Source organism: Chlamydotis macqueenii, chromosome 11 (assembly GCF_036417535.1).
Source record: "Chlamydotis macqueenii isolate bChlMac1 chromosome 11, bChlMac1.mat, whole genome shotgun sequence".
Lineage (NCBI taxonomy): Eukaryota > Metazoa > Chordata > Aves > Otidiformes > Otididae > Chlamydotis > Chlamydotis macqueenii.
The window spans coordinates 6,274,727-6,299,157 of NC_141566.1; the positions used below are offsets into that span (position 1 = coordinate 6,274,727).

At 43.5% G+C, this 24,431-nt stretch overlaps 1 protein-coding gene and 1 long non-coding RNA gene across 4 annotated transcripts in view; one reads left to right on the top strand and one right to left on the bottom strand.

The window, feature by feature from the left end:
• Positions 1-13,210, bottom strand: part of GRIA3 (glutamate ionotropic receptor AMPA type subunit 3) — a 150,306-nt gene extending 137,096 nt beyond the window's left edge. The window contains exons 1-2 of one of the 3 annotated variants that reach the window (XR_015259661.1): positions 12,912-13,210; positions 11,880-12,038 (exon numbers count right to left, since the gene is read on the bottom strand). Coding sequence is in view for 2 of the 3 variants with exons in the window: in XM_086756145.1 (XP_086612271.1) it covers positions 11,880-12,038; positions 12,912-13,002 (250 nt within the window). In the remaining variant the exon portion in view is untranslated. The remainder of the gene's footprint in view (positions 1-11,879; positions 12,039-12,911) is intronic. The other 2 variants (XM_086756145.1, XM_086756144.1) reach the window with 2 other exon arrangements.
• Positions 13,211-13,255: 45 nt separating this feature from the next.
• The window catches only part of LOC147599369 (uncharacterized), a 32,135-nt gene continuing 20,959 nt past the window's right edge, over positions 13,256-24,431 (top strand). The window contains exons 1-2 of the long non-coding RNA XR_015259662.1: positions 13,256-13,563; positions 15,181-15,343. This is a non-coding gene — a long non-coding RNA (uncharacterized LOC147599369). The remainder of the gene's footprint in view (positions 13,564-15,180; positions 15,344-24,431) is intronic.

Sequence of the window (24,431 nt, forward strand, 5' to 3'; positions counted from 1 at the left end):
CCCGAGTGGGCGCAGGCCTTTGCGAGCGAGCCGCGCTCCCACAGCCGGCGCTGACCGACCCTGCGCTGGGAGGCTCAGCGAGAAGGCAGGAAGCCGCGTCTGAACCGCAGCCCCTTCTCTGTCACGCAGAACAAAGCCACTGTCTTGATTATCCGGGAGGTTTGATCTTAATGCTTGACACTTCTCCAGCATCTTTCAGCCAGGAATGAGGCAGGCAGGAGAGCAGAGGAGCATCTTAAACTGCCACTGCCCTTCCCACAACCCAGTCTGCAGGAGAAGGTCTCCTCTCTTTGGAACTTTCCTACTTTTTGCAAGTGCACTCCACGTACACTGCATTACAGAGCTGAATTCCTGAGAAACTGAAATGACAGATTCACATTTCACACACAGCTTCACCCAGGCTTCTGGAAAACATAATTAATAATCGATTTTGATTAAGTTATTTCCAAGAAGATTTTAATCCTCTCACAGAGAATGTTGCAATAGATTGAATCCAACACCGCATACACGAGAAAAATGTAGGGCTGATAGAAGCATTTTAGAGACCAGAGAATAGAAAGGAAGAATCATATTAATTCTGCCTGCAATTTTGTCCAGAAAGATGCCATTTTTAAATTCATGTGAAGATCCTGATTAAGGCAGACTATTCCAGAGCAGCAGATTCTGGAATCAATTAACAAAACGATTCTTATTAACACAGGGAATCTCCAGACATTACCATGGAAGCATAAAATCTTTGCAGAAAAGCCCGCAAGGAGAATATACTTTAATATCAAACCGTATCCTCCAGCGTACGCGGTGATTGCCTCAACTCAAATCTCATCTCATGTGAAACAGGGGCTGGCACTGCAGAACACCACAATAAGAACCCAAGACAGGAAGTGCAGATAATTTATCTGAATAAAGCTTCCAGGAGAATAACTGATTTCTGTTGATAATGATCCAAGCTGGAACCTGACCAGGATGCAGGAGTTAGCAGCATCACTTCCCACAATAGATATACTCTTCATGAAAAATAACAGTGTTTTTACAGATTAACATAGGTTAAAAGGCTGGCTTTATGCTTCAGCCAGAAGACCCTGTTTTCCCAGAGATGTTATTGAATTAATTCTACAGCAAGTCAGAAAAAGGTGCCGTGTTTTTCAATCAGGACTGCCACTATTCACACAAGCAGGTAAGAGACACAATGAGTTGTATTTCACAGAGGAGTCTACGGTTCTTAAAGTCACACAGCCTCTATTCATACGAGAACTGCAAAATCCATAAACTGATGCTGAGAGAGAAAAAAAAAAGTGGTGAAAGGTTCCCAGCTACAAAAAAAAATACATGTAGAGGGAAAGGGAAAAAAGAAAAATGAAAATCAGTAGAGACTGTATAAGTGCTTCCTGCTTTTAAAAGCAAGGTCAGCACTTTCCACTGGAGACCATTTGATTTACACTACTTTGTTTCAATTGAAAACCAAAATATTTTCTTGGCAGATTCTTCTCTACACAGTCTATTACAGATCCTTCTGAGATACCCAGCATCATCTATAAAGGGACACTTACTACTGCAGAACGTGAACGTTTTGTTAAATTTCCCAAAGTTCCAAGAGGAAATATGTGCGACACTACACAAGGGGGTATTCAGTCAGTTGTTGAAGTCAAGAGCCTGGACAATCTGGGCAGTCCTGGAGGAGAGGTGTGCTACTGATTAAGATGCTCCCAGTCTCCCCTGAAGAATCCATTGGCTGTCCTGGACCCACGTCCCACGCTTATCCAGAGGCTTAAAGCCAGGAATACCCTACGAGGGATCACTCTGTTTTCACCGTTTACTGGCTTTACTCCTTCATCTCCTGCAGAGCTACTCCAAATTTACCCTGGTGTAAATCAGATCAGAGGAAGACCACATTATACATCTTGACTGCTGGTATTTATCTAATGGAATACAAAGAGGTGTTTTTTTTTCCTTTCTGTTAGGGTAAAAGCAGTAAAACACTGAGGTCCCAGTGGTCGTCGCAGATATGCACCGCTATGTATCTCGGCTTGCAATTTCTTTTTTTGTTATTTAGCACAAAACAACTGGCAGTAAAGCGCATCTGATGCATATGAATACGTATCTTTGAAACAGGATATTGTGGCCGTAGAAACCATCACCACATTTACCACGCTCTGCGTGTAGTAAAGCAATACTGATTCAGGCTTTAAACAAGGCGATTTCTGCAGCCGGAGCACCAAACCGGAGTAGTGGAAAACTTCAGGAGGGTTAACTGATCTCATTTTGATCAATTTTGGGCTTATCTCTCTGCCTCTCCAGGTAATAAAGTAAGTTGCCTGTAGATGGTGTGGAAAGACATGCTATACATACTTAAGCTGACAAAAATTGTCTATCCATAAAATCCATCACAAGCAGCTTGAACCATATACCCTGAAAAATGCAGAGCCTCCCCCAAAAGACACAGTTCTTTTTCTACATTCATCATCTATATGCCATTATAAAAATTGGACAGAATAGGTGGTTTTACATCGAAAAAGACAGATTCATGTCTGCAGAAACATCTTGCTTACTCAGAGAGCCTTCACCAAATTGTTTCAGTCAAGAAAAAAAAATGTACAAAACCCAGAAATCATGATTTCCAAACCAAAACATTTGGCTTCAGCTGAAACCGAGTGAAATTTTTGAAGTTTGAAACTCTGTCAAAAGTTTTTATTTTTAATTCTGTAATTTCTGGTTGATCCCAATCTAATCTTTAAAACCTTTTTGGAATTACACCCGAAATGAAAGGCTATCAAGGCACACAGCTCCCATCATTTCCAATCATATGTGTTTTTGAAGTCATGCAGCATGATGTTCTGGGATATACAATCCGCTTCTGGGCTGCACAGAACAGCAGGGAGATAATGGTTCCATGGAGGAACTCGGTCTGAGCTGGCTGCGGCATTCAATACAAATATATGAAAACTACCATTAGTCATGAGAATCACGCTGCTGACATGGCTGAAATAGGAAAGGAATAGGATTAGCTGGCATAGCACGACCATGTCCATTTTTTCTCTTCAGTATTATTTTATATTCATCAAGAAGTCCTAAGTAAACAGGAAAAAAACCAATGTTTTAAAAGGGAAATTTAAATTAGGACAGCATATCTTATACTGACTGCTCACTCATTCAGCATTTCTTTAGGTCCAACTCCTTCTGACATCCTCCGTGATGGCAGTGGGGTCACTCTGGACATGCTACCTGACTATGGCATGAACACTTTGGAGAAATACGGTCGAGTACATTAAACTTGCCAGACAATTTAGAATCCCCCTAACAGTTTCAATTCAATGCAGGGTTAGACCCTGGGTCAGTCCTTCGCGAATCAATGGACGCTAATTAGCTCTCATCTAACTGCTGGGAAAAAAGAATGCGCATGAACTTGAGTTTCCTGACTATCAGACTTCATTAGAATCCAAACTTGGTGACACAAGTGGTAAAGCCTAAGAACACAAAACCCCTGAAACTGGTAAAAAAAAAAAAACGTTTTATCATGTTCTGTTGTAGAGAGGCTACAGAAAGTTCATCAACCTGAAAAAACCTACCAGTTACCATTTCTCCCCAAGCCATCTCTCCTCTTGTATTTTTTCCTCAGAGGAAAAACACAAACAACAACGACAACCACCAAAAAGTGTTAAGGAATTTAGCATATGCAGCAGGGTACAAAGACCAATCAAGATGTGCGTCATGACAGCCTTGTGATCCGCAAGACCTGACCCATGTTCACTAAGTGGGCTGCATCACCTATGCCCTAAGATTTCTGAAACAGAAATCAGACAAAGAAATCCTGGAAGGTACCAAGCCCCAAAATGCACTGCCGCACATCTCTTGTAAGGCAGCTGTGAGATACTGATTACAGCACGTCCTACAGACCTCACTGGGAGGAATCAACAGGCAACCCTGCTCCCAGCGAAGACGGTTCTTTCTCCCACCACTCCAACAAGCAGTCTGAGCGTGGGTCAGGTAGGCAAGAATTAGGCACATGCTGTGCTGCAGAAGTGTGGACCATACTTATCATAAAGATCCAGGGTTTGTAGGAGACAAAGAACTTTCCAATATTAAACTTGCTTTCTTTCCAACAGCTTTGCTTATTTCAGGTAAAGAGCTGAAAGTTTCTCCTTTCTCAAGTGATAGATTGGCTTGCAGCACGGCTGCGACACACGTTCTCCTAAGTCCGTCAGAGGGAATGTACGTCGTCTTCTGGCAAGGGCTGCAAATTAGTAAGTGCTAATGTCAATCTATTTTTCAGAAGCATGAAGAGTAGGCTGGCTTTTGGTGGGGGCTTTTGTGCTTTTTTGGGGGGGGCTGTTTTTTTTTTTTTTTTAGGAAGGGAAGTTGAAGAATTGATCAATAAAATGAAAAAAGCACCGGTAGCCAAAGCTCTGCAAGTTTTTCACTGCAAACAGCCCTGCAATACCTGTCTGATACAGGTAAATTGCATTACCCTTGTACAAAAGATAGCAAAACTGTGCCATCAAAAGAACAAATTGACTTACTCCTAATCTTGCTAGAAGTCACCAGAAGAGCCCACAATTTCCCCAGTTCCATCTCTTTACCACGTGAGCTGGGCCCAAATACTTGATATGTTTGCCTATGACAAAACTACTGGTCGTGAAACCAGCAAGCACCACTACGCACAGCAGTCCAGGAGAAGGAGGTGTGAAAATACTGAAATATATGTGGAATGAAGTAAGTATGCATGGACTATATACCATCAGAGAGTGGATATACCTTTCCCAGATATCTGCATATCATTTTAAAGACAGTTCACTTATTAAAAAAAAACTATCTTTAAAACTATTAAAAATTATTATTATTTATTTATTAAAAAGGGCTCAAGATAGCAAAGTCACCATGCAGCCCTGCATTTTTTTTTAATTCCTGATCAGAATTTCAAGCATCACGTTTGAATAAGCTCCAAGAAACACAAGCCCAACGCAAGGTCAGGACCAGGCACCCAATGCAATCATGTAACTTACACGTGGTCTGAAAGTGAACATGTAAATTATGTTTGGGAAAAAAAAACCAACCAACCAAACAAAAAGTTTCATCTATCTGAAATGTCCAAATAGTCTAGCAAAATAATTACACACAAGTGGCCAGATAGGTCGCTCCATTCCAGCAGAAGAGTGCTCACCTGGGCTATTATCCAATTCCAGGAGAGCAATTCACCCTTTTCACAAGTGCCTGGGCAATTTATCCGCCGCGGCGTCCCTGCAGGTTGATCCTCATGCATAAGTGCTTCCATGCCTCCTGTGCAGCGTATGTGCGAGGGCTGCACAGTGCCACTTGCTATTTTAGAAGCAGTTAAGATGATAAAACAGACCAAGACACCACAAGGAGGATACGCAGGAATGACTGCTGGGTGGACTCATCGACGTAACCCCTTCCTACAGCCACTCTCCCTCTTTACACAGAAACCTTATCACCAGTTTCTCTCTTGCTCTCTGCACATATGATAATTTTACCCCTAATAATTACATCTTGGCGAGATTAACTGAAAAGGCACGCACTGCCTTTGAATGTTTCACATATAGCTACGTGCTGATAAGTAAACTCTGCATTTCTGGTGCTACAGAAACTTCTCCAAACTCGCCGATATGTTCAGGCTGGAGTACACACCGTGAAGCTGTGAGACAGCTGGTAGCATCCGCACTGCAATGGCTAAAGCAGCTGAACCTGAGTGTGGGCTTTGGAGTCTTCGACTGCACACAAAATACTCCAAGAGATGTGAAGTCTGAGGTTTCTCAAGCATCTGATATTCTGAAGATCAACAATAATATAAAACAGGTGACAGAACGGAGAGACAAACGCCTCTGCCGGGAAACATAACACATACACAATTAGAAGAAAAAGAATCCCCATGGATGGAATCTGGAAACTGCTTCACTGCAGTGATCATCACAGTTTCACAGAAACTGGTTTGATCTAGATAAATCATTTTTATATTTCTATTTTTAGATCGTTCCTGTGCAGGTACAAGCCCCCGTACAGCAAACCTCCTGACAATAGGTATGGAGTTTTTAGGCTGGCTCCCTTAGAAAGGGGGCCATGGCCTTCCAGTAATCTGTACCTCACAGCAGCACCAAAAGTACTGATCGTAGGCTGTGACTTAAATGCCAAACACGAAATCAACATAAACATCTTTCTCACAAGAAATAAACATGAGTTTTCAATTATAGGGTTTGGCTTGGTTTGAAATTGAACTATGAAATCAAACTGTTGCTGCTTTAAAAATAACACATTCTAAAACATTTTAAGGACGCCTAACTACATCAAAATTAGCATTCCAAAATCAGTAATGACAAAATATGTACTTTAAATGGAAAAATGTTAAATCACTGGATTGTGACAACAAAGAATCATTAAAGATACATCAGCTCCCTCATTTCACACCTTCTTGCATAACAGTCCTACACTTGCCGGAGGACAGCCTCCCACCTCCCAGACACTGAACACAGCGAACCCAGAGGAAAGAAACCCACTGTTTTCCGCGGCTCTTGGACAAGCTCCCGAGTCAGCCTTCAACAAAACTGTGGTTTTCTTGTTGCTGTTAAAAGCTACTGTCACATGCTTGTTTCCCATCATGGCATCTCCATTTCCTCCTAGAGATAAACTACAGCTGTTACACATTTTATTGGAACGCGTAGTTAATCGGTAGCTCTCCAAGCCATGTCAATAGTCTCATGGGTCCTCCAGGCCCAGTGCTATATAGGGAAAGTGAACAATTTCACCTCTGCATCTGCACAAAATCTTCCTGAAACTGAAAAAGCAAACAGCACTCTTCATCGTGCTTTTCTCTTCATTCATCTGGCGAATTCAGTTTCTCAAAAAAGTGATCATTCATATGTCATTTTTTTCCATCTCTACAGTGCAAGTTAAATGGAACCCTACCATCTCAATACTATGTAAATGCTATGTACATAGCAAAAGAGAAGAGAAAAGAGAGTCAGCTTATTTTAAAATTAATTTAAGAGATAATACAACATACATGAAAGCAGTATGGTTCCTTCTGCTAACACTGAGATCATGTTCAGCTTAATGACAAATCAAAGAATCACAGAATGGTTTGGGTTGGCAGGGACCTTTAAAGGCCATCCAGTCCAACCCCCTGCAAGGAGCAGGGACATCTCCAACCAGATCAGGTTGCTCAGAGCCCCGGCCAACCTGGCCTTGAACATTTCCAGCGATGGGGCATCCACCATCTCTCCATGCAATCATGTGCTCTGCCACAAAGTGGAAACAAGTTTTAGTTAGAACACACCCTTCACCTTTCAACCTAGCCCAGTATTGCAAAAGCCTTGATCCTTAAACTACAGTTGATTTTCTTTGTCACACAGCAGTAACATACAATACTTGAGCATGCTCCGCAGCATAAAAGGCATTTTCAGGGATCTCTAATGAGCAGAGTTGTGTAGAAGGCACATTTCCAGGTGTTTTACCACAGAAAGCTGGGAGAAACCACGCTGCGTTCCTTATCAGGAGAGTGAAGCATCTACCCTGTGGTCTCTACTCGCGCAAAACCACCAGTACACGGCCCAAACTTGGCAAGACTTTCCACGAGACATGCTTATGCTTTTGGCAGAAGGGAGCTGACCACTTTCAGCATCAGTGGCCTTTGCCAGCTGGCCGAAGAGTATGCAGATGCAAGGGAAGCAAATTATCTGCCCACTGGCAAAAAGAAATGCTGAGCAGCACCTAAGGAAAAAGCCCGTGTGTGTGCACGTGTGCGAGTGAGGATGCATGTGAGCATATATATACACGCACCTGTGCTTCGGGAAAGGTATTAAAAGAGTTAAACTGGAAAAATTGTCTGCTAGTAACCCTGAGGTATCGTGTTCTGCAACGTTCTCAGAACAACAAACAGGAACTTTTTCCATGAAAATCTTCCGAGTTGAATTTTAGAGATTAAACACAAGGACTGCAATGATGCTGAAGAAAAATTTTCTAAGAAAGTCTGAAATCAGACCCTCTCAAGAAAATGTCCATACAATCACTTAGAGGATTTTAGCAACTTAAGGTAAGCTTGTCATTGGATCTTCCCTCTTTTTTTGGTCTCTTAAGGAAAGAGTGTCTGTGGGAAAAATACCACACAAGAACATTTGGTAAAATACAAAAAGCCTTCTGGGTTCAGATAATATATGAGAAATGACTCAGAAAAATTAACAGGACAAGAATTTGCAGCTGATAGGTTAGGTTTAGCTGAGAGAGGGAATCTGCCTGCAGATTAATTAGATTCTGCAATCACAGTCCCTTTTCACCCGTCCACATCCCACCACTATCATTACATGATCAACAGCTTTTAATGAAAACTAATGCTTTCTTTTGAGAAATTCCCTGGGGACTATGTATCAGGTTGGGTTTACTTTCCTAAATATTTCTTCTTGAAAATTGTACGTAACGCAAGCGCACATTTGTTGGCTGTAAAGGTGTACAACAGCAATTTTTTTGGAATGACAGTGCAGAGAGGGAATATGAGATCTGTGTGCTAATGAGCTGACACTGCAGAGGCTGGAGCAGTGTTAGTACAGTGCACTACAAGTGCAGAGCAGAAAGACATACGCGGGTTATTTCTAGGGAATATGATCTACAGAACTGTACGCATAATTCAACATTAATACTAACATCCTTCATCAGAGGTTATAAGAAAAGCACAAAAGGTGTTTCAGTGACGAATTTAACATTTTAGTTGTTATATTCATATTATTCTGAAAAAGCCAGCTCACACACTACACAAGCATTTTTGAAGAAAACATAACACCCATGTTTTACTTTATTTTATTCATTCATAGGTCAACAGTCTTCCTTTCTGTTTTTCTGACGGTAAAAAGCTGCACATTTTAGAAGATGTAATAAATCCCCCCAGAGCTAACTGATAAACTTCATTTCACCTTTAAATACACTGGAATCTTCATCTGTGTTTGCATTTGCTCTCTTAAGATATCACACAGCTAAATAAATAGGTGGGCACATAAATACAGAGTGGATGAATACTGTATGCATGCATGTAAATTAAATATACAGAGAGGGGCTCAGTGCTAGCAGTGAAGCAGGGAATACATGTCATGAATCAGATTACGCATCATTTAACTGAAAAAGGAATGAGAGGGAGGGGCTTAGGGCAGGAATTTTCTTTTGCTTCTAAACAAGTTTGTTCCCATGTTGGGCTACTGCCAAATCAGCCCTACCAGAGGTGGGCTTTTTATCTCTGGCTCATGGGGATACTTCAGAAGAGAATTTTTTTTTTCCCCCTGCCTCTGGAATGCACTAGATTGCACCAAGCGAGACATGCAGCTGTACACTAAGAACCTAAATCTTTCCTGAGCAGAGTCCCCCTCAATTCCTGCACACATGAACGCTTACTACAGCCACTACCATATAAATCAAAGCAAAGGACAATGTAAAGCATTATTTTATGGATACTGACTAGTACAGGCACTATGCTCAAGCTACACATGCTACTTTCTCCGATATCCCTCCAGTTCCCCCACCTATCCCACCACAAAGTCAGCCAGTCTCCCTCTCCAGTGAAGGCAGTCAGAGTCACTGCAGGTTTCTCTCCTGTGGATCCCTGCCAATCGCAAATATTGATCAAACGGCTGTGTGACAGCACCACAGACAATTTATGCTTATCTCCAAGAGAAGTAAAAATGTTGTGGAAAGAATTCCTTCATGGATACAGCAGCACCCTGAAACCATCTGAAGTGAGGATGTGATTAAGGGTACTTAGGCCAGAATGTTTTACATGTTAGCCAGGCAGCGTGAGGAGCTATTAGTCCATCCTCATGTATTGATACGTATGACTGTTCTGACTTTCAAAGATGATTGCTTCCAGATCCAAAAAGAGCAACTGTTCTTCTATTTTTTTTTTCATTTTCAGCTACTGCACCTATATGACGGGTGACTTGGACTCACCATATTCTTTTCCTACCAACAGTGCTACCAGGTGGTTGACACAGCTATGGACAAGGTCACCTTTCCATTCTTCTGTTTCTTTTTTTCACATCTTCTATTTTTAAATAGGTTACTGTGAGTTGGTATTCTCTGGTCCACAGTTTCTCCAGAGATTTAAGTTTTCCCAGTTCTACTACACTGGCAATATGTGCGGTGGAACATGCAGCCCTGTGCTACAGAAAATCACCTCATCTTACTAAAATAGCCACTAAGCAATGACAAAAATCATTAGATGTCAGAAGATGAGAGGCACACTGACCAAATAATACATTGACTGCCTCTGAACGAGCATGGGGTTCACTTGTCTTGATGAGATCTGTACAGAAGTGCTGGCAGAATTTTTAAAAACCAGTAGTTAATCAGTCAAGCAGTTTAATGTATTTAGTTTAAATCCATATAATTGATATTTAGGAAACTATGTTTGAGATATAGCCTCTTGAAGGGATTACACTGATTAAGGATTAATAGTCTGGTATTTGTTGTAAGAGCTGTTGAGGCTGGATAGGATTAGTAAAATAAGATGCAAAATACAGACATGCTTTTATTTACCATTTTTTTTCCACTTTACCAAATATTTTTATTGGCTATTATATCATTAAACCCCCTGGAAAAGTTTTAAAGGTCCTAATTGAAAGCCCTTTAAAAAGTGTAACGCTGCACTAGCAAGAAGCAGTCACATGGGGGATACGTTATAATATCAATCCAAAATGTGTCCAAATATTTCCTTATTGTATATTTTCTAATAATCAACTTTCTCAGAAAATACCTGAAATCCTGGAAGAATAAAACATCTACTTGTCCAGCCTTCCGATTATACAGCGCTGGACAGGATTACAACAACTATCCTATCCGCAACAAATAAAACATTAAAGTAAGATATTCAAAACATTAAATTGTTTTAAAAGAAGAGATACTAGCTTTCTGTACTCCAATACGTCACTATTTTCATACCATGCTTCCTCTTTGAACATTTTATACTGTGAGTACATGAACAGGAACCCTGTTTCTAACACAAAGTTAGCACACTGCATTCAGAGGTCCTTCAGATGATGCACAGACATATTCCTGAATGCTGCAAAATGCATGCTACTACCTCACAAGAAGACTTCATTCATTTTCAAAGGCTTACAATTCAAAAAAATGTAGAAAACTGAATTTGGACACATCAGTAAAACAGATATTCAGGAACTGCTATTGGTAAAGGAATGCTTTTTTAAATGCAGAACATGCACCAGCCTTTCAGAAAGAGATTTTGCATTTTAGCAGCACAGTAACACTACTCAAAGTTCTGTTTTGCTGCTTCTGTTAATAACGGCTCAAATTATACGCATGCACTACTTGTGCAGAGCTATTTCTCATAACACTAAGCGTTCTGATTCCATTTTCTCTCCCCTCAGCTCTAACAGTATTTGTCAGTTTACAGTATCCTCAGCTTTTCACAGGACTTTCCCTGTAAGAACACAACGGAGTATTTCAGGGCAGAGGACAGAAATAAGCCCCTCTAGCTTTGTCCCCTCAAGGTCACTTGTAAACAGCTGTTTCTGCTTTATTCCTACACGGTGTTATTTCCAAATTATGCTGTTTCACACGGCTGGGTTGTAGCCTCAACAGAAAAGGGATGTTACCTCAGTAGCAATTCATTGATCACAGCTATGCAGGGCTGCTATATAAATAACATGGTGGTTTTTCTGGAAAACCAAACTAAAGGGGTGACAAGAAGTGGCGAGAGAACTTTCCCTAAGGTATTATTCAACCATGTAATGCTGCAAATCTTCCAAACCTCATGTCAGTACACACATTTGTTGCACTACATTGTATGAACAAGAACTCTAGGCTACCAGGGAGGAGTCGAATGTAAGGACAGATAGCAAACAAATATTGTTTTTTAAAAGCATGTATTTACTTACAAGCATTTGTCACTGAAAAACTGTTTGAAGAATCCAAGTGATCGACATGATAGTTCAAATGGAAGGGCTTTTCTGTGGTATTTTGGTTTGTGTTGTATAACTGCACAGCAAATCGAAATGCACTGTGCTCCTGAACCGTGTTCCTCATGAAAAGTCCACCTAGGATGGAAAAATAAAAGAAAAAAAAAAAGGGAAAAGGTATTTCAGAACTAATTCTGAGAAGAAAAAGCGGCAATAAGTTACATTTGCATGCTGCACATCTCAGAAAAGAACGAAGAGGAGCAGGCTGAGCCTGAGCCCATAATTCTGACGTGAGATATGTACCCCGAGCCCAAAGTTGGGCTTTTCACACACATGGCACCCAGGTGCCCCCTGAGCGACTGGGAGTCGCTGGGAGCTGCAGGTGCGCCTTGAAAACCAGGCCACCTCCACCCGGATGCCCGCACGCAGATTTCCAAGTCCGACTTGGGGAGCTGTGGCTCCTAAATTACCCCTCGGCTGCCCAAATAACGCCTCTGAGTTATGTGCCAAGGCCACCGGTGGCAGGCGGCGTGGAAAACGTGCGGTTTTACACGGTCTGGCGGGGAACGCGCACGGCTGAGCGCTGCTCCAAGGGAAAGGCAGGGAGGAAAAAAAAAAAAAAAAAAGCCCAAGTTTCCCTCGCACGCCCTCAGCCTTCACGGCTCGCTCGGCCCCAGGTCTGAGGGCTGGTCGTGACAGATCCACGCCGTCACCCTGGCGCTATTCGCCACTCGGGATGCGCTGCCTCGGGGCGCGATTCCCCCCCCCGCATCCACCCGTGAGCGCGGACCAAATCCACCGGCCGTTCCTGACGGGAACGGACAGCGCAGCAGCCGCCCCCCGCCGCCGTTCCTGCCGCTCCCTCACGACAGCGGGAAGCAGCCGGAGCCCCGCAACCCGCCGGGGCCGCGCGCGCCCCTTCCCGCCATTCCCCCCCCCCACTACGCCACACAACTTCCCCGCGACCGGCGGGGGCAAGGGGCGGGTGGGGGTGCCGCGGCGGGCGCTTACCGATGCTGATGGTGTTGGGGAACCCTGCCAGAGCCTCCCCCAGCAGCCCCGCCAGCAGCAGCAGGAGGGTCCGGGGCGCGCTCTGCCCCATTTTCTTCAGCCCCTGCGGTTCAGCCCCCTAAAACGAAACTGGCGGCACGGGCATGGGCGCAACTGGAGACCCGGAGCGGTGTCAATGGTGGTGGCGATGCTGGCGGAGGTAGCGGCGAGGATGGTCCCCCTCCTTTCTTCCTTTTAATTTTTTTTTTCCTCTTCTTTCCTCCCCAAATCCCTCTCCTGTTCTCTTCACCCCAGCCTGGGAGGGCTCATTGGCTGCGAGGTTGCCTTTCTCCCCCCCGCGTCTCCGGCGGCCCCCCCCCAGCGCAGGGACTTCCCCCAAAGATGGTGGGTAGCGGAGCCGGCGAGGCTGCTCCGCCCGGGCCGGGAGGGGGTTTATCGATCAAACTTGGCGTGAGGCGGGATGACAGCCGCTCGGTTCGGTTCGGCCCGCCCAGTCCAGCCCAGCCCAGCCCAGCCCCGGCGCTGGCGTCTCCCGGTCGCGGCGGCAGCGCTCGGGGCTGCGGTCGGCGGGAGCTCACCGGCCTCACGTGGGCCGGCCCCCGGGCTGCAGCTGGCCCCTTTAAAGCCGCATCGCCTCGGTGTCTGTGTCTGTGTGAGTGAGTGAGTGCGGTGCGTGCGCCTGGCTGCGGCCGGGGGAGGGGCGCGGAGCCGGGAGAGGAGGGCGGGGGTGCGGGGTGGGGGAGATGCGGCCGCGGTCCTGTCCGCGGTCCTGCACGCGCCCGCCGGCGGGGCAGGGCGGGGGAAGGCGGGCGGTGCAGGCGCCTCAGGGCCGGGGTTGGGGGGGGGGGGACAGGCCCCGCGAAGGCAGGGGCAGCCGGGTACCGCCAGGTCTGCCCGGGGGACCGGGCTCAGGTGCGGGGGCGACTGAGGGCGAGGGCCCGCGGCCCGGCCTGAGGGGAGAGAGCTGCGGGAGGGAGGGAGGGCGGGCTGGGAAAGGCCCCAGGGGAGCCGGCAAAGGGCGATGCACTTTGCCGGAGGGGCTCTGCCTGCCCTGCGCCCGAGTTCTCCCCGTCCCTGCGGGGGGAGGCTCCCGCGTTCAAGGCAGGGTGGATGGCGGATGAAGTGGAGAAAGTGGGCGGATGAAGTGGAGAAAGACGAGTTTATCCCACACAAGAGAATATTAGGTCCTTCCCAAGCTCCTCTAAAGGAAGGAAATCCAACAAAGTCTCCCCTGTTTCATCCCTTACGACGGAAAAAGACAGGGAATGTGTCTGTCGGAGACATGGCCTACCCAACAGCAGCTTGGAGCAAGCAGGTGGGTGCTGGACAGACACCCCCCATGCACCCATCTCGTACCCACCTCTTAGCTGAGCACCAATCTTCATGCGCCCCTGGCCCACACATCCATAGGGAGCTATTGCGCTTCTGCTGCAAGCTTGCTTCTCTGAGAGGTTGGTCTTGCACTCATCTCCTTGACACCTTGCTAGATGGATCCTGCAGTTCTTTTCTCTTTTTGCCACTTTGAGGCTCACAAAACTGAACAAAATGGAGACAGAAAAGAGATATTAGGTCACCTAGTCCATCTCATATGCCCAGGGAAGATTGTTCTTCACTTAAAGTTTCCTTTTCCTCTGATTTCAGCAGGTCACTTTCCCTTGGTCCTCCTCTGCTTGCTTTTTTCATCTTAATCTCAGACTCTGGTGTTCTTTGGGTCTATGTTCAGTTGAGTTAGGGATAATATCAAAAGCTATTTGCTTTGCGTTTGCAAAACAATCAACCAGTGCCACTGGCTGTAGCTTCAAGCACTCGAAATGTAAGACAGTTGCAGATTACTGCACATATGCTAATGAATAACATCAGACATTCCAACCACTGCTCTTGAAGGAAGCCAAAGGCACAGGTGAAGAAGAGGGCATCACATTCATGAAGCAGGAGCACAACATACGCCTTTAGCAGCAAATATGCAACTCCTGCTTACTCCTAGGTACGTGTCTTAGTTGCTTATGAGAATCATGCCCAGAAGATGGAGTCTATTCCAATTCAGGCAGGGGTACGGATCAGGCTGTGGGGTGGCTGGTAATGTTCCCTGTTTAGATTAAGATGGCACTTGTCACTTTATTTAAAGAAATGGTTATCTGTAGTGATAGGTGGGGTATAAAGGCCATCTTTGTATCCAATAGCACTCTTCAGGCTCAAAGCACCCTACAAATATTACCTATGAATTCCTGTAAACATCCCTGTGAAGCATGATTATATTCTTCTCTTACAGATGTGGAAACTTAAAAATCAGGGAAAGCACCTGGCCTAGCTCAGCTAGGCAGGAAGTCTGAGACTCAGAATGAAGAACATGAGCAACAGCCCATCTTTACTGTAGAGCACTCTTCTCTCAAGTGTCCCTTGGTAAGCAGAGCAGATCTGAAAGCTACAGACAGGTACGTGAAGTTTACACAGCCAAGACAGTTGTGAAAAGCATGTTCCTACCTCTAATACATTCTCCACAAAGTCCTGCTGTCCTCTTTTTTGTGTCCTTTCCTCGTGGCCCTACTTTCTTCCTGTTCACTTGCTCTCACAAAGTTCTCCTCTCCATCTCTGCAGCTGTGTATTCCAGGCTGACTGCCTCCTGTCACACTGACAGCTGATGATGTACTGAAAAAATTATGAAAGAAATGATGTTTAACATTATAGATATTAGGACAAAAGAAGAGTGAAAATAGCCATGAATGAAGGTGGCATGTGTCGGAATCTCATTTTCATACACAGCTGGTAGGGTGGGTACCTCATCTCAAATAAAATGGTGCTTCACGGCCTCATCTCAAAGTAAAGAGTCTTGTTGGAATCCAAAATACATACGACAAATAAATTTTCATTACCACCACTTTTTTTTTTCTCCTGAAGCCCCTAATATACCATGTTATTATTATTATTATTAGCATTTTCAATACTCACTTTGCTTTTTGCTTAGGCCATTAGTCTTATAGTACTATTTGCAGATAGAAACGGTACGGCAGCCATCTCACACAGACTTTGGAGAAACTCCGTCCCAGTTTATCTTTCTTACAGAAAACCCAGCGTGTCCTAGGACAAAATGGTATGAGATTAGTTGGCTTTACTGTGGATATAAATGCCATGCAAATAGTTTGTCTACTTTGCTAGGGATGCTCAGTGACTCGAGTTAATGAGTTCCATGGTAACCGAGGTCATAGCAGATGCTTTCCCAAACCTTCCCTAAGTAAATACAACCAACATTTTGCAGGTTAATCAGAGCTTTATGTTTAGATGATTTATAGTGTTCTGGGACACTAGAGGATTCTGAGTACTATCTACCTGAGCAGGAGGATTTATAATTAGCTAATGTGTTCTCATTGTAATGTCTAACAGTGGATTAGAAAAAGGCTATGGAATTTGGGACAGAGTGTTCTCACCGAGCTTTCTGATGTTACTAGGCTAAACCCATAGTGTTAGCGTAAAGTCATGGCAAAATCTACACCAGGATTCTGTGGCTCAAGCTTCGCCCTAACTGCACTGATAAAGCTGACTTTATCACTTTTGTCATCCCTATTTCTAATTGCAAGAGAGGAGCTCAGGCAGTGAGTTTGTAGAAATCATTGTGCTTCTCCTGATGCCAACCAAATCAGGTTGTAATTGCCAATAAATGTATTACCAATTGTGTCTCACAGCCTTTTGTTCTAGTTGTTTTAAACTGGTTATTTCTTCATAAAAACAAAGGAGACACAATTAACTGAAATTTATGTTAATGTCAGCATTTTGATTAGCTAAATGGATTAATTCTACAATAGACAGTTAACAGATAGAGTGATAGTGGGGAGAGACAGAAGCAAAGATGAAAAGGGATTCAGGGAGAAGATGAAACTACAGATAGAAGGAGCCAAGGGGAAAGTACAGTGTCAAAAGGGGGAAAATGAATACAGACATTACAGCTTCATACATTTTGTAAAACAGGTCAAAAGGACATCTAGTTAAGATTTGATTATATTATGAGTGGGCATAGAACAAACTATTGAAGCTCTCTATTTACCTTTCATTACCATTCAATAACAGAGACATAAAATGAAATTAAAAGGCAGCAGACAAGAGACAGTTTAACAGAACTATTCTGCTATGCAGTTTATAGCTAATCTGTAAAGCTGTCTTCTACACAGTATTCCTGTAAAAATAATTGTTTTTAAAAGTTTCAAATTTTATGTGAATTAGCAGAGTTAATACATTAGACTAACTAGTAAAAAACTGTTGAGATTAATATTCAGAATTCATGGCAATAAGTAGTTCCTGGATGCCTCAAGAAAGACCAATTCTTCTTATGCATGATGAGAGTTTACAGTTTGTCTAACGTTCTCTGAAAGTTTTTGTACTGGTCAGCAGAGACAGGATAGGAGACTACCTGAATCATTGATTTGTTGTTATTCATTTTTTCTTAGCACAGGTAACAGGTGAAATCCTGGAAGAACAGAAATGTCTAGTAGGTTTCTTAGCCCTATCGTTGGAGCTAGGATTTTACCCAATACATCCTGGCTGAATAACATGGTCTGGCACATAGGAATATGTTCTAGTACTTGGAATGATGATCAAGATTTGTACAGGAACAGGATCAAAGAGGAAACTTGTTGATAAATAAAAGTGATTACTCCATTAATGGAGTCTCATTCAACTTTGGGTAGCAGAAGCAAACTCATGAAGCAATTTTTATCAGAACTGAACATAGAATCATAGAATAGTTAGAGTTGGAAGGGACCTTCAAAGGTCATCCAGTCCAATCCCTCTGCAAGGAGCAGGGACATCTCCAACCAGATCAGGTTGCTCAGAGCAATCCAGCCTGGCCTTGAACGTTTCCAGGGATGGGGCCTCCACCACCTTTCTGGGCAACCTGTTCCAGTGTTCTACAACTCACATTGTAAAAAATTTTTTCCTAATATCCAATCTAAATCTACCCCCCTCTATTTTATAATCATTACCCCTTGTCCTATTGCAACAGGCCCTACTGAACAGCCTCTCCCCATCTTTCTTGTAGGCCCCCTTGACATACTGGAAGACTGCTATAAGGTCTCCCCGGAGCCTCTTCTCCAGGCTGAACAGCCCCAACTCTCTCAGCCTGTCCTCATAGGAAAGGAGCTCCAGCCCTCTCATCATCTTCGTGGCCCTCCTCTGGACCTTCTCCAACTGGTCCATGTCCTTCTCATGTTGGGGGCTCCAGAACTGGACACAGTACTCCAGGTGGGGTCTCACCAGGGCAGAGTAGAGGGGCAGAATCACCTCCCTCAACCTGCTGGCCACGCTCCTCTTGATGCAGCCCAGGATGCGGTTGGCCTTCTGGGCCACAAGAGCACATTGCCGGCTCATGTTGAGCTTCTCGTCCACCAGCACTCCCAAGTCCTTCTCCTCAGGGCTGCTCTCAATCCATTCTCCGCCCAGCCTGTATTTGTGCCTGGGATTGCCATGACCCAGGTGCAGGATCCTGCACTTTGCCTAGTTGAACTTCATGAGGTTGGCACGGGCCCACCTCTCCAGCCTGTCAAGGTCCCTCCCTTCCAGCGTGTCGATGGCACCACACAACTTGGTGTCGTCAGCGAACTTGCTGAGGGTGCACTCTATCCCACTGTCCATGTCGCCGACAAAGATGTTGAACAGGGCCGGGCCCAACACGGACCCCTGAGGGACGCCACTCATGACTGGTCTCCACTTGGACATCAAGCCGTTGACCACCACTCTCTGAGTGCGGCCATGCAGCCAACTCCTTATCCATCGAGTGGTCCATCCATCAAACTCATGCCTCTCTAGTTTAGAGAGAAGGATGTCGTGCGGGACAGTGTCAAAAGCTTTGCACAAGTCCAGGTAGATGATGTCAGTTGCTCGTCCCCTGTCCACCGATGCCGTCACCCCATCATAGAAGGCCATCAAATTGGTCAGGCACGATCTGCCCTTGGTGAAGCCATGTTGGCTGTCACTAACCACCTCCTTGCTCTCCATGTGCCTTAGCATGGTTTCCAGGAGAATCTGCTCAATGACCTTGCCAGGCACAGAGGTGAGGCTGACGGGCCTGTAGTTGCTCGGGTCCTCCTTGTTCCCCTTTTTAAAAATAGGGGTTATGTTCCCTCTCTTCCAGTCATCGGGGACCTCACCAGACCGCCACGACTTCTCAAATACAATGGCCAGTGGCTTGGCAACTTCATCCATCAGTTCCCTCAGGACCCACGGATGGATCTCATCAGGTCCCATAGACTTGTGCACCTTCAAGTTCCTCAGATGTTCCTGAACCTGCTCTTTGAATACAGTGGGTGGTTCTTCATCCTCACAGTCCCTGCTTGTGCCTTCCACAGCTTGGGTGGTGAGACAAGAGCCCTTATCGGTGAAGACTGAGGCAAAAAAGTCATTGAATACCTCAGCCTTCTCCATGTCCCGGGTAACCAGGACACCGGTTTCCTTCCGGAGGGGGCCCACATTCTCCTTGGACTTTCTTTTGTCCCCTACATACCTATAGAAGCTTTTCTTGTTGCATTTTATATCCCTGGCCAGATTCAGTTCTGTCAGGGCTTTAGCCATCCTCACCTGACCCCTGGCCACTCGCACAGCCTCTTTGTAGACCTCCCAGGCTACCTGTCTCTGCTTCCACCCTCTATAGGCTTTCCTCTTCACTTTCAGTTGGTCCAGGAGCTCTTTGCTCATCCACGCAGGCCTCCTGGCCTTTTTGCCCGACTTGTTCTTCACCGGGATGCACCTCTGCTGAGCTTGGAGGAGGTGCTCCTTGAATGTGGACCAATTTAACTGGGCCCCTCTTCCCTCCAGGGCCACCTCCCATGGCACTTTGCCCATCAGGTCCCTGAAGAGGCCGAAGTCCGCCTTCCTGAAGTCTAGGGCTGAGAGCTTGCCATGTAGTTGCTGCCCCGTGGATCTTGAACTCCACCATGTCGTGGTCGCTGCAGCCAAGGCTGTCCTTCAGTTTCACATCCTCCACCAGCCCCTCCCTGTTGGTGAGCACAAGGTCGAGCATGGCACCCCTCCTTGTCTGCTCCTCTATCGCCTGCAGGAGAAAGTTATTGTCCACGCATTCCAGGAACCTCCTGGACTGCCTGTGTCCTGCCGTGTTGTCTCTCCAACAGATGTCAGGGTGGATGTCAACATGGACTGTTGCAGTAATAATCTCTACATATTACAATTGCACAACTAAGACACAAACGTGGAAACAGTCATCATGTACCAATGTCTCCATTTTTCTTGGGTTTGTGGTATCTTCAGGATATATACTTCTAATTCTTCTAAAGAGCTACGTGGCTGTTGGAAATGTAGTCGTCTTATAGTCCCAGAATGTCAGAAACAATTTATATTACCTTCTGCTTTCTGATTAACTGTACACTAGGCACTGCTGGCATAACACAGCCCTGCAATTCTTATTTAAACCTGTACTTTTGCTGTGCTCATCTATATTTATTACTTAAGGAAGCAGTAAATCAAATAAAAAAGTAATGGTATCCCCTATGTACTGTTAATAAAGTGATTCCTCCCTCTCTTTTTGGTTTATACCTATGAATACAGTTTTCAAGCAATCTCGGGAATTATATACATTTCATACTCACTTCAACTGTGCAAGATCTGACCACTGAATATTTAATTTCTGTATATATACTGAAATATATTCTTCTTAAAGACAATCTCTTTTAGTCCTAAGTAGAGAATAATCACTTCAGATGATTGATTGCCAATCAAAAGTCTATTTTCCTCCCGATGTGTATTTGTAAATTACCATAACTCACCTCATCTCAGTTCAAATCAAAGAACCTGTTTTACTTCTGGAGTGAACCTTTGCAGAACTAGGGTATAGAATCAACTCACTCTCTTTTTTTAGAGTTCATTCAATTAATATAAATAAGGTATTAGTTAATATGAGAAGGAAATGAGACAGAAAAGGAATTTTAAACTGTGTCTCTCTTAGTCCTGGGGAATATGTCATCTGTGGAGTGTTGGTCTCTCCGTTGCTTTGTCACTACTCAAGAAACATCACCTTGAATGTGAGAAAATTTTCCCATGCAACTTCCATGAAAAGAAAGCATTTCCTTAGAAGAAAGAGGTGCATATAGCATACGTGGTGAGAATGAGCAGCTCTGGTACTTTTAAGACCTTTTTTTTCCCCTCTCAGGCCTACCTAACCTACCATCCAATTCGATCAGCATCTCAAGGTCTAACAAGACAATAAATGGAAGAAAAACACCAAGGATGCTAGCAAACTGTCACTACAAGAGATTTACAGAACAGTCCAGTCCCTGTGAAGGCAATCGAGAAAAGTCATAGGAAGATAGAGATAGCCTAGTGCAACACTGCAGTCTAACCTACAGGCTGGAGATTTTGATCCCAGTATGCTAAAAAAATCTAATACAGAGTCTTTGAATCGTATTTTGTTGTATTGTGAAGGACTTGCATTGTCCATCTGCACAGAGATGAATTTCACCTAACATGATTTGTTTTATTGATTTCAATGGGATTAACTGAGAGTACAAAGATGACTACAGATGTACACTCACGTTGATGTGAATAACACAGTGTGGTTCTGATAATCTGCAGTGTTCAGGAGACAAGCAAATCCTTCAGAAACCCGATGGCTTATTTGAAAAAGATCTGATATTAACAATATAGCCAATGTTAACACAAGTGTTCTCATGCTTTAGGAAACTTCCATTCCTAATTAAAAGTTGTTTGGCTTTGTAAGTCACACCTTGTAGCAATTGTGCTGGATCTTGATAATTACAGTATAAAACTGACTGTCTATTTGATTGCTCTTTCAGCACAAGAGAAGGGATAAGTGAAAAAAAACAATTGCAGAATGATTTTGTAATAGCAATTCTCACCTTATATCAATTTGAAGAGTCTCAAGCATTTTCCAGTAGATCTGCAGTGGTCCTTATACAGCGAATTGAAGTCGAATGACAATAGATTTACTCTTCTTAATTACCTTTTGCAGACTCTTCAGAAGTAGCCCATGTGTCCCAAGGAGTCCACAGATGTGATCAGCAGAAAAAAAAGAGATACTTACTTATTATCATCTGTTAAATGTTGTTTTAGTATCAGCTTATCTTGAAACTGCTCTTGAACATGTAAACTGCTAGAATGCTGTTTTGAGTTCTGTTGTGTCCCCACAGGCACTCAATAATTACTAAGTACTCAAGCACTAACGTGAAGGTAAGATCATTGCTATCACTGAACGTCTGTTTTTATGAACTTTGTCTAACTCAAGATGTTGCTAGACCATCCTACTTGTCATGGCGAAGCTCCGTGTTGTACGTACAACCATTTCTTTCAGCAAGTTTGAAAGCAGACTTCGCGGTGTAACTGACTCAAAGTCAAGGAAGAGGCACCCATCTATCTGGTGTTCATAGTCCCACAGTTCTTAGTGTTGCTTTTCAAAATGTACTGGACCAAATCCTCATCCACTGTAAAGCACCTTAGATCAAGGAAATAAATTCTTCTGCGGAGTAGGATAAAGGGACTCTATTTTGCAATGTAATTGCCGTTGGCATATTTTGCATGGCACAAAGATTCTGATCAAGGCCTGCACATCAAATGAATTATCTATTAATTTGATTTCACTCTTTTCACCCTTCCATCTGTATTTTTTACAATTTAGGTAGCAGACCCTACTCCTTCTGGGCATCCCTTAAGACTAAAGTTTAAGCAGAAATTTCCTTTCACTTAAAAATGATTCTATAATCTTGAATTTAATGTTTGTTTTTTTTTTTTACTATTTAGCTTAGCTGCTTATGTACCCCCTGAAGAATCATTTTTCAAGACTGCAAAATTAACTGAAAAAAAGAAGCACTGTGATTTTTCTTTCTTCAAATTATGTAAGGAAATCTTGAAAGATTTTTTTGATTCCTAAATTATTATTGTGTCTTTTATAGTCCTTTCTAAATCTTAGGGATATTACAATAATGTGATTGTTCCTCCTTCTACCCGAGGCCTCTCTGGTACTACAGAAAACTGTTTAAAACATCAAACCATAACTGGATGCTCAATCTCAGATAATAATTTGTGTATCTTAACAAATGCAAAACAGTAAATGTAAATCAAGTCAAATCCTTCCTTTCCATGAGTCAGATGCTATTTCCTTGGTACTTGTGATGTAGTAGCCTAGGGTTTAATCTAAAAACCATTACAGTCATTAAGCATCATTCTATGGACTTCAATGGTCTTTGAATAAAGCTAATAGCCTATTTTGTTCCTACATATGCGTAGTGTTGAGGTGCAGGGGAGGCTAGGGAACAGCAGGAAAGGCAGGACTAGAATATTTAGATTTTAAATATTACATAGACTATTTGTTCTTCATACATCAGAAACTATAAAATAAAAAAACCCCATGGATTTCTTTTTTTTTTTTAATAAGAAGAAGGTGGCAGAGAGGTCATCTTATAGTACTGCCTTGAAACATGTTTACATAAAAATCACTCTTTTTCAGAAACAGTAGGTTTGCCTCCTGTATCTAGGTTATGACTCTGAGCCGCATCCAAGTCCACAATTACTTTCATGGTGATTAACCAGTTAATTAAATCTCTAAAAGCAAGACTATTCAGAATTCTCCTTAACACCTTCCCGTTAATCAGCTGCACACAGTTAACAGGAGGGTTAGCTAAGAAGTGGCCAGTCTTACACAAGGTTTCTTTGGGGCTGTAATACTCTAAGTGTGATGTAGAGAGTTAAGGAGGAAATGCAAACATATAATTTTAGACTTAACTTTGAAATTTCTTGCTTTTGTGTTGAAAGGCAGGCCTTACACATTACTTTGACGTATTGTTGTTATTTGCAATGTAATCTTGTATAATAATTAACTCCAACTGATCCACTGCAGTGCTTTAGCGAAGTATTGGGGCCTATTAAATTGGATCATGAATACACAGTTGCTTTCCTTATTTCTAACATAATTATGATGTTGAAGATAAAAAAAGCAGATTAATGGAACAGCATTGCTAAATAGTGCTCCTTGGTACTGTAAATTTCTGGAGTGCTGTTATAAGGTTTTGAAGTATTAAGTATATATGAAAAGCAACATGCTGGAAATCTTTTGGAAAGCACTTGTTTCTGTTATTCTTTAGGGAAACATTCTGCTGTCAAAGGTGAAATCCAGTGACAGCAGCACCAAAGGGTATGTTTTCACAGCAAGCTTATTCATAGCATCAGGGCCGCCCCACTCCACCCAGCATCACACAATCCCTCCTTTTGCCTCGATACACATGAACTTTGAACTAGCTTTGCCATTAGAGCTGAATTCAACTTCTAAGTAGATCAGCACTCAAAAGTTTTCACTGAGGAGTTTGGCTTTAAGGCACATGTGAAGTGTCAAAATATCTGTAGTAAGCAAGGAGACAGGGCATTATTCTAATTCTATATGAATTGGACCATAATGACCATAGTTTTCAAGATTTGCATCTGCTGCACCCTGTACTTTCCAAATCCTTTGTCTTCCACATGGCTCCTGGTAGAAGATCCTGTTTATATACCTCCACTAGGCATTTGACCCTTCAT